The sequence below is a fragment of the Nematolebias whitei genome, chromosome 22 (assembly GCF_014905685.2).
Source record: "Nematolebias whitei isolate Nwh7 chromosome 22, NemWhi1, whole genome shotgun sequence".
Classification (NCBI taxonomy): domain Eukaryota; kingdom Metazoa; phylum Chordata; class Actinopteri; order Cyprinodontiformes; family Rivulidae; genus Nematolebias; species Nematolebias whitei.
This window is the reverse complement of record NC_056519.1, coordinates 29,176,617-29,187,856: the sequence shown is the minus strand read 5'-3', so window position 1 is coordinate 29,187,856 and position 11,240 is coordinate 29,176,617. Positions and strand designations below refer to the sequence as shown.

Genomic DNA, 11,240 nt, shown 5'->3' with positions numbered 1-11,240 from the left:
CCCCCCTCTTACAATGCTGTGATTGCTAGTATCACTCAGCCCTCTGTGAATAATAAACAGCCATCAGTGTGCTAATGATCCATTGTTAGGCTGATGGTCCTTCTTGACCATGTGATCAGCTGGTTTTGGTTGTCAGCAGCAAACTGGTTGATCCACTCTGAGAAGGTGCTATTTAAGAGACTGAGCTGAATACAGCACCTCAGACTGAGGAAGTCTCTTGGATGAGAGACGAAACGTTTCTATATTTTTTTGCTTTGTTTTGTTTTTTGTTTTTTTGAATGTCCAGAGGACCAGATTGAACTTTTTTTGGACTGAGACACATCTTTTATAATTTTGAGCAAACAAATAATTGTTTTTAAGTATTAATTTTATTAAATTCTTGTTAAAGTCCTCCTGGCTCCTGCTGCAGCAGGAGAAGCGAAACGTCTTCAGCTACTGAATAGAAGTCCAGTTGTTTTTGCCTTCAATCATTTTTGGATTTACCATATCCTAAATTACAGAATCTTCACCAGCATCTTGCAGCAAGAAGAATTTAGTGATCAATGACTTCCTGGTAGGCTACTGTTTTTTTTTTATTTAACCAGCCGTGTTACCAGCACTGTTCCCCCCCAAAAAAAGAAATCAGTGTACGTACTGTATTTGTGTATGTATTGTAGCATTCTGTGGTCCATTGTGGTTGACTGTTGGTCACATGGCCTCAGGGAAGAATTATGGGTAAAATTTATGCTCATTGTTAATCATTTTGTTTATCTGTTTAGCATTGTTCTTTTAGCGATTAGTCTGTTTTTATTAGCATGTGTGTTTCATGTGTTTATTATGTGTTAGTTTGTGTTTATTTTATTTTATTTTATTAGCCAAATGGTTCCCAACCTATTTTCCTTAAAGACCCCCCCTTCGTACTTCCTAGCCAATCTGAGCCCCCCCAATCCCTCGCTACTCCCCTCTCCCAAAAGACTCAATCAGATTAATCTCTTCATCAAATTGATAAAATAATAAAGTAAATATTATAATTAGTATTATAAGTAATAGTAGTTAAAAATAGAATAAAGTAAATAATAAAATAATAAAGTAAATAGTTACAAACTTATTTGTAAAAGGTATAAACTGGTAGTTGTACAACAGAAATAACAACTACAAGAACACTGTTTTGAGAATTACTCAAATAACTTTTTTTTTAAACTAAAAGAGTAATCTTAAAAACAGTCTTAAATTTTTTTAAATGTAGTTTTGTCAAGATCCTATCATGCAGCTGATTTTTGCAATTTTCAGCTATTTTATCTATTATGTCCTTGACAATATGACAATAAATAATAAAAAAAAGGACAATAAAGAAACTCTGACTCTGACTGACTCTGACAGTGTTAGAGAGTGGGACAGTTTTCATTTTATCCACTGCATGAGCCCCACACATCAACTTTACATTATTCAGGCAGGCGGGTTTCAGAAGGTTTCTCCAATTCATTCATTCAACCTTTATTTAAACAGATAAATCACATTGAGCCTCGAAGACTCATTTACAAGTGAGACCTGTTTGGACAGACAAAAACAGTGGTTAACTGGACACATGTATGAGTTGGAGGCGAAAAAAAATTCCTATCAGACTTTTTTCTTGGCTGAAAAAAACCTCTAATATTGAAAAAACACCTTGCACAAACAAGCACATATTTACTTAGACATTCTGCCATCAGAGACGAGAGCGGTCAACAACGCTTATAGATGCTCTCGAGGTCACTGTAATCAGTCAATGTCCTCCGGTGAGATCCATAAACATTCTCGAGGTATGTCGAGAAATGGCCAAGAATAACCTCTATGAGAATCCAGAGTCCTGAAATGATGACACAAAGTTTATTCAGCTGGTTCCATCTGGTTATCAGTTGGAAATTCCTCAGGGAGGGGGTGGTGAGCATCAGATCACATTTTCTCCAGGCGACTTCAGATAAGATGGCCTTCAAGGCCAGCCAAGGCGACCAAAATTTAGATAAACACACAGTTGTTTTGGGGACAGGCAGAACTTAATGACATCAACCTTGAGTCTGTGTCGGTCTACTCGGTTCCAAAATGTCCAAATTAACATGGCCACACAGATGGAATGTGACTGAGTAAAAATCCCCAAGATCTGCTCCATTCAGCTCAAAGCATTTGAGTCCGGGTACTCCAGACATGAACCAAGCCATCATAAAGGCAAGCAGCGTGATCGGGTCCAAATTTGCTGCTGATGACTTCCTTGATTGTAGATAAAACCAGCACCAGCTGATTCCACAAAGCAGGAACCAGTTATCGTGAATCCAATTAAATATGCATCCTTAAAATCCACAGATGGTAGCAGAGATAGACACATCATCAAGTTTTCCAGTTGATGAGATATCCAGCTGCGTACGTGCCAACAGGGTAAATCGACTCGCCTAAAGCCTGTCTTCTCTTTGAAGAAATGTTGTAAATTGAGTTGAGGGACCGACTGGTCAAAACAAGTCCATAATTATGGTTCAGAAGAAATGCAAGAGTCTCACAGCAATTTCACAGACAGACAGAGCAGCAATATTGTGCAGATTTTTAACCTTAGTGATTAAAAGGGAACACTCAAAAGATGCTTCTGTAGCTCTGTGCAAATCACTACATGCTCTTTCAAAGGCTTTCTGATGTCTACTGCTTGTTCCTGAAAGTATTCCTGACTTTCACATCACCAATAATAATAAAAATATATGTTTTAAACTAGGGAAAAATGTTCTTATGTTGTCAGAAAAATGACTCCTTTGTGTGTGTTTTACACATTTAAACATTCACAGCTGCATGTGCTTACGTTTATATTATATATTTAATAAAATGTGAGCTTAACCAAGACCAACGATAACTCCCTGCCTCTTTTCAGGCAGCTGCGCTGCCAACTAAGAGCTGGACGCTGAGTACTGACATCATAACAAAGCGCTCTTAAAGTGACAGTACAGGTTTTAGTTTTCAACATAATACGTTATAGAAAACTCTTCAAACATAACCAAAATGAGGGTTCTTCAGTGTTAATCAGGATTTGGTGAAATTTCAAACATTATAATTAAAAATAAAATAAAATTTTTTAAAGTTGTTACACAGACAATAAATTGACATTTTTACAACCTCTAAGCAGACATATTATGCGACCCCCCATGTGCTCCCTACCCACCACCCCCATGGGGGTTGGTCCCCCCAGGTTGGGGAACCACTGTATTAACCTTTAGTTAACCAGGCAAATCCCATTGAGATCACAGATCTCTTTTGCAAGGAAGGCCTGGGCCTGAAGGAAGCCTAACATGCATGTTTTTGGTCTGTGGAACGAAACCGGAGTACCCGGAAAAAACCCACACAAGCACAAGAAGAACATGCAAACTCCACCCAGAAAGACCCCAGGTCCAACCAGGAATGGAATCCAGGACCTTCTTGCTGTGACGCAATAGTGCTAACCACTACGCAATCGTGCTGTGCCATTCAGTAGAGTAATCATGAGTGAGGGAGATAGTTGTCATGAAGACCTGTGGAGTTCACTCTGTCTGTGTGTGTTCCTTCCATCCATCAATCATCTTTATCCGCTTCTTCCTTTTTGGGTTGCGGTAGTCGCTGGTGCCCATGTCCAGCCATCACTGTGCAAGAGGCGGGGGACACCCTGGACAGGTCGCAAGTCCATGACAGGGCCACATAGAGACAAACGAGAGAAACAACCATTCACTCTCTCACTCACACCAAGAGACAATTTAGAGTTACCAATCAGTCTAACATGCATGTTTTTGGTCTGTGGGAGGAAACCGGAGTACCCAGAGAAAACCCACGCATGCACGGAGAGAACATGCAAACTCCACCCAGAAAGGCCCCCGGACTAGGATTTGAACCAGGGTAACCTGCTCGCAGAGAGGCAGCAGCTCTACCATTTGCACCACCGTGCTGCCCTCTGTGTGTATTGAACAGTAAAACAACGTCTATAAAACAACATCTGGTGGTTGATTCCTATTATACAAGCTAGAACACAAGAGCTGCACATTTTTCTCTGTAGCTGTGCACTGCCACTCAAGTTACAACATGATCACCTGCGGCTTATACACCGGCACGGCTTACATATGTACAATTTTTATTTGAACATTTATTTTGTGTGCGTGGCTTACATTCTGGTGCATTCTATAGACTGGTAATTACGATAAACTTTGTAGAGATAAAGACACAAAAAAATCTAAGCTTTGTGCAAGATACCTGTGAAGTAGTCAAAACAGTCATGCTGGAAGACCTCATACAGGATACCCAGGAGCTGCCACATCTGAGGGGAGATGGTTTGACAGGTGAGGCCGAAAGCCAGAGACAGGATCTCCTCGTAGAACTCTGCAGCAGACAAGTCACACACAAATTTACAACACATTTTCAGGTCTCTCTTGTAAATGAGTCCCTGAGGCTCAATGGGATTAACCTGTCAAGTCAAGTCAGATTTATTTATGTAGTGAACTTGACCTAAGGTCAAAACCCTTGACCTTAAGAACCTTGTGGGACAGAAACTGTCATTTCATTGATTTGAATCCAGAAATACAGGTTCACCCATCCTGAGACTTTCTTTCTTGAAAATTCAAGTGAAAGAACACTCTCTTTTCTATTATCATTACTGTTTTACAAATGTTTGATAATCAAAGTGTTTTAGTTCAAACATTTTAGATGCTACAGGGAACTAATCAATTTTATTAACTGTAAAACAGTAACAATGATTTTTTAGTTGCTTATGCAAAGTAGAATTCATGTTAAGGCCTGTTACAGAGTAATTATGCATTTTCTGATTTCTGTCTTTGAATGAGCAGTGTACGTTTTCCAAGGTCAGGAGTCAAAGCAGACAAGTGTTGGAACAACTGTCTTGTTTTTAAATCCTCTCAGACGTAAACAGAGAAGTTGGCACCTGTTTCTCCAAACTCGCCCAAACATTTCTCTCTCCTGTCTGGGAAATATTTTCAATCTGTTCCATAACATTCTTGCTGGTTTCTGACTTTCCATAACACCTTACATCACAAAACACACCCCTGTCTGGTTGATATTGACCAATCAGAAACTCTCAAATGAACCGGGAATAGAGCCCTTTAAAATGTCGGTACTTCCTAGTTCTCCCAGTTCTGAGTTGTTCGCAGTTCTGTGAAGTCGTTGTTCTGTGAGTTGCCGTTGGAGTCGGGCTGGAGAGTTTGCAGCTCCAGTCGTTTGGGAGAACAGAAGTCCAGCCATGATAAGGCTCTTCCGAGTTTGGGATTATAACATCTTCCACCTCTGAGTGGACTCGGACGAACCCCACTCATGTGAGGTCCACTCGTTGAGGTGAACTGTTGTTGACGAAGTCCCGTCACCACTCCGGACGTATCTCTGCCATCCTACGGAGACGCTGAAAGGTAGCGTTAACTGGAGCTCCTCTTCCGCTGATTCATCGTCAGAGAGGTAAATGAGCCTAGTCCACTACTGAGCGTACCGAGGAAAGCTGGGTCGGATGGAGGGTGTCGTCCTGTCAACACTTTTCACTCATACACACCACATTCTCCCTCATCCATCTTTCACTCCCACTAAACTTCATCTTTCCATCTTTAAAAATTCTTCTATCAAGTAGAAATCATTCCAGATATTTTTAGAAATGTCTGAAGCAAAGTTCTCAATCACCGCTGTGAGATTTGATGTCTGCTGTTCTGCTGAAAAGTGAAACAATCGCCGTATTGTTTCTCACTACCTGTAAAGCTGATTAATTATGTTGTTATTTTCATATTTTGCCAAATTAATGTAAATGTTTGATGTTAAACTTTGATTCTGTAAATAAATGACCACATTCATTTTGATGGGTCAAAGATAAATAATGTCTCACGTTACATTTTATTAAATTCAATGCACGTTATATACAGTCCAGAAAAATCAGAGAATCCGTTTTAATTGATGAATATATCTCAGCATCTGTTCATCTACATTTATAGAGCACATTTAAAACAGAAACTGTTACCAAAGTGCTTAACAAAAAGATCACAGCATCAAATAAAAGGTAACAAGATATTTACAGCACATGGAATAAAATATAAAACACAAAACATAATTAGAAACTATGAAATACTATATCAGATCACCCTGTGTCAAAATTCAAGGAATAATAACAAAAAAGCATAAACAGAATCAGAATCAATGAAATACTAAATCTACATCTGATCACCCTGTGTTAAATGTCAATGAGTAGAGGTGTGTTTTTAGAAGAGTTTTAAAAGCGGAGGCTGAGGTGGCCTGACCAATATTGATGGGCAGATTGTTCCAGAGTTTAGGGCCCACGACTGAAAATGCCCGACCTCCTCTGAGCTTCAGCCTGGTTTGTGGTACCACCAAAAGCAGCTGGTCTGATGATCTCAAAGCCCGAGAAGGAGCATAAGGATGAAGAAGGTCAGAGAGGTATGAGGGTGCAAGGCCGTTAATGCACTTGAATGTCAGCAGAATTTTAAAATTAATTCTGACACGCACAGGAAGCCAGTGAAGGGAGGACAGAACCAGTGAAATGTGCTCAAACCTGCGAGTTCCTGTTAAAAGCAGAGTGGCAGCGTTTTGTACGAGCTGGAAACGTAAATGCAAAACCTGACTAACCCCAACATAAAGTGAGTTACAGTAGTCCAGTCGGGTTGTAATGAATGCATTGACTAATTCTTCAAGGTCGGATCTGGACAGAACGGACTTAAGCTTTGCTATTTGTCTTAGCTGAAAGAAGCTTTTCTGTAGAACAGAGATGATCTGTTTATTAAACTTAAAGTCCGAGTCTTAACACTATCCCGAGATTGGTTTCCATTTCAAAACATCACAGTTTGTTTCTAAACATCTAAACAGGCAACCTCAAGCAATAATTAAAGCTGCAAGCAGCATTGAAGGCCCTCGCAGCAAAGCGCCGCTCCGGCCTTACGGCGACCGCGGGAGCTCCAGCTACTCCACTCAGTCGCCATCGCAAATGCTCTCATGCCTATCCCGCACTCCTTCACCAGAGTGAGCATTTGCCAAATCTTCAACATCACCTGCGACCTCGGGAGCTCCAGCAACACCTCCCAATTACCACCGTGAACGCTGTCATGCCGTTCCCGCATGCGTCCACCAGGGTGCGCATATGCCAAATCTTTGCGATCGCCTTCCGCCCATATCAGTATGAGTCCAGCTGCAAGCCTTACAAGATTGCCTAAAATCTGACCTTCCAGACAGGAGTTATTGGCACTTCCTGTTTTGTCACGAATGTAAAGGACTTCCTTTAGGCTTTTCAACATGTCATACATGGTAATCAACAGTTAGCGAATATGGTTTCAGAGTAATATATTACACAGTGCCAAGCTGCAAGAGTCACCCAATAATCATCAGTTTCTTCTCTGAGTGGGCCAGGCTTAAGTCATGTCGTAAATCAACAATACCAATGTGTCTACAAGTGCTCAATGATGAAGCACAAACAATCTGGTACATATTGGACGATGTATCACTGAGATATAACTGTTGGATTAATCTAGGGGCGCACTGGAGTTATATGTTAAACCACAATATCAATGTGTCAAGTACTCATTGATGACGCAAATTAAATGTGGCCTATATCGGATGATGTATCACTGAGATATAACTTTTAGAACAATCTAGGGGGCGCACTGGAGTGAAATGTTAAAAAACGATACCAATGTGTTTAGAAATGCTCACTGATGATTCACAATAAATCTGGTGCATATCAGATGATGTGTCACCGAGATATAACTGTTGGAATATTCTAGGGGGTGCACTTCAGTCAATTGTTAAACCACAATACCAATATGTGTAGAAGTGCTCACTGATGACTAACAATAACTCTGGTACAGATCGGATGATGTATCACTGAGCTATAACAGTTTAAATAATCAAGGCGGCACACTTTAGTCAAATGTTTAACAACAATACCAATGTGTGAAGAAATGCTCACAGATGACGCACCAAAAATCTGGTGCAGATCAGATGATATATCACTGAGATATAACTGTTGGTATAATCTAGGGGGTGCACAGGAGTCATATGTTGAACTACAATATCAATGTGTCTAGAAGTGCTCGCTGATGACGCACAATAAATCTGGTACAGATCGGATGATGTATCACCGAGCTATAACTGTAGGAATAATGTAGGGGGGCGCTATGGAAGCTATTGGCCACATATCATGGATACCTGTTCAAGGGGTGAATAATGATCCATCATAGTGATTTTGGTACACCTCGGCTCAAATATGTGCAATTTAGAGTTAAACATATTGCAACGGTGTCACTTCTTAATTTGCCACACTGCCACGCCCACATCCTCCAGCCAAAACAGTTTGCACTTTAAAGCAAGTCAGATCAACTTGTTAAATGTCGTCTAACACAGGATCATCCTAATTAAGTCAAGGGTGTCAGAGAGGAAGCTTTCCCATAAAAAAAGAGACTTCCTGTTCTGAGGGGGCGGGCTTTGATTACTTCAAAATATGACCAAAGTGGATCGTCGGGCATTCAACAGGGATGAAAGGTACCCACATTTGAATAAGTTGACTTATAACAGTACTTCTGTGTAAACCCAAAAAGCTAAAATAGTGTGAAAACTCATTGACTTGAATACAAATATTTACCTGTAAAATGTCTGAAGCTTGCAACTGTTTAAACAGATAAATTGCTACACAGTGAAAACATGACAGGTGTGTTAGAAAAAGACTTTGACCTAAAAGGGATGGCGGACTGCTTGGAGAACGCATTAGCGCTCCTGGCAGCGTCCTTACATCCATATATGAATCAGACAGAGCGCATGAACCCAAAAGAGTTATTGGACAATCTGAAGGAGGTTGCAGAAAGTGTGACCTCTACAGAAATCACAAAGTCAAGTTATGAAAAGCTGGCTAAAATTGCAATTTTGCTGAAAGAATCATTCTATAAGGCTGTTGAGAAAGCTGATAACCTCAAACAGAGGTTAGACAGTGAAATAGTGTTTGCTCAGGAAATTGAAGAATACGTCCTTCAATTTAAAAGTGAACACGAGGCCCGCATAAGAAAACATCATGAACAGATGTCTCAAGAACAGCAAAATACAAGTGCAGAAATTGATTTGCTGAACAGCAAACTACAAGTACTTGAAGCATCACTATCGGAAGCCAGGGATAAAGACCGTGAGTACCAATCCGTGTGTTCAGATAACGATGTGCTACAAAAACAGTTGCAGATCGCATTAAAGGAGCTGGACGATTGCAAGGCAGACAAGGCGGGGATACTCCGACAATGGCTGAATTTACAAAGTAAATATCAGACATCACAGGAGCACCTAACAGCTTGTGAGGAGAAATTAGCTACAGCTACAAACCAGATTTCTGGAACAGGGCGAGCTGGTCTGAGACTCAGAGACGAACAGTATCAGGGTCCTTATCAGCCACAACCTCCCCAGACAGATGCTGTCGCACCTCTTCCTCCTGACAACACGCCGTTACCCCCACCCCCATTATGGGCGGTAGGGACAGAACTGCACCAATATGTACCTCTTCCTCCTGACACCATGCCCTCACCCCCACCACTATCACGGGTGGTAGGGACAGACCTGCACCAATATGTACCTCTTCCTCCTTATCAGCCACCCCCACCCCCATTATGGGCGGTAGGGGCAGGCCTTGACCAATCTGCACCAATCACGCATGTGAGACCATTGATATCTTCTCCATCAATGGATGACTTGCAAAAAATCTCAAAATATGTACAACGCTTCGTTCCTGGACCGTTGGGCTCATCTGGAACAAAAGCGTACCTCAGAGATCTGGATTTCAGATTGAGATCTTATCCTAACGCTACGGTAGAAGATAAGATCAGTCTGATACGACTTACGTCAGACAGAGAGGTGTTTACCTTCATCGAGCGTCTACCAGATGCAACGAGAAGGGATTACAAACTTCTGTGTGATGCTCTGATCAAAGAGTACGACTCCTGCGCAGGACCAGCTGGATACCCAGCCGCAGAAAAGGTCACGCAGGGTAGAGCTGAACATCCAAAAGTTTATTACAAAAGAATCTTCCAAGCTTATTTTGGTAACAGAAATGATACCGGAATGGAGGAAGAAGAAGGTTTCAAGTTTGTTTTCAGCAAAAATCTCCATACTGATTTTAAACAACCAGTACAAATGATGGCAAATTTCAAAGAAAAATCCATCAGTGAGATTAAGCAGTGTGCTGTGAATGTGTTTGAAGCAAGTTCTCATGCTAAGACGCCCATTGAAGTGTTTCCAAGTGTAAAGGTTAAACCCCACTCTCTTGAACTAGAAGGACGACGTGCTTCGCCGCCTCCTCCTAAGAAAGAGAGAAAACAGTCTGTTCAAAATAACAAACCACGTAATGAAGGTGCACGTTGGGACAAAAATGCTCCTCTTTCAGAGGATGAACGTGATTATCGTAAATGGGGTGAGCGTAGGACGCAACGATATGGGAAACCATATCATCAGGGGCAGTACGTAAAGGAACCCCCGAAAGACGTACCTGACCGTCCCCCACCTCGGACGAAACGAACCGAGGCAAAAAAATCACAAAAGTTCCAGAAACAAGGCCCTACACCCCTGAACTCGGAAGAGACAGAGAAAATACGCAGGTTGTTAGAAACTTTGAAACACACTGACACGGGAACCCATCCAGGAGCACTATGCAGTAGTGTAATTCCCATTACATCTGAGGGCGCGAATGACAACATAACAGATGTCGGTGGAACACACCAAGACATAACTGTTGCTGCCTCAAACAACCCCTCATCAGAAGAAGGGGGGGTAAACACACACACAAACGATGACGAGTCATCGCAGGCTGAACACTCAGAAACAGCTTCTGCTGTGCTGACGGTTCAGACAAACCAAGATTACACAGATAAGGCTGAACGCGTGAAGAAGCGTCAGAAAAAAACCAAAAGGTTTCTGTGTAACTTTATCAGAAAGGGGGTCGCCAAAAAGGCCTACCTGTCAGTAACACTCGAAGGTGTCCTCACACACGAAGCACTCTTGGACGGTGGGGCAGACATAACAATTATGTCAGCTAAACTGTTCGAGGAGCTGAGGACAGCCGCTGCCAGTGTTAACAGGATAATACCTCTCTCTGAATGTGCTATAGAAATGCAGGGTCTCTCAGAAATGAAAACAACCCTGACAGCTATAGCAATGGTTCACATGCAGATTGGCAATATGACACTGTACCACCCGGTACACGTGACCCATGTTGACTCATTCCCATTTTTGGTTGGCCAGGATTTTATAAATCGCTT

At 41.5% G+C, this 11,240-nt stretch overlaps 1 protein-coding gene across 1 annotated transcript in view; it reads right to left on the bottom strand.

The window, feature by feature from the left end:
* The window catches only part of ipo8 (importin 8), a gene marked incomplete in the record, with an annotated part of 477,409 nt that overhangs the window by 57,978 nt on the left and 408,191 nt on the right, over positions 1-11,240 (bottom strand). Inside the window, 1 exon segment of the mRNA XM_037695763.1 lies at positions 4,210-4,335. Within this exon segment, the coding sequence (XP_037551691.1) occupies positions 4,210-4,335 (126 nt within the window).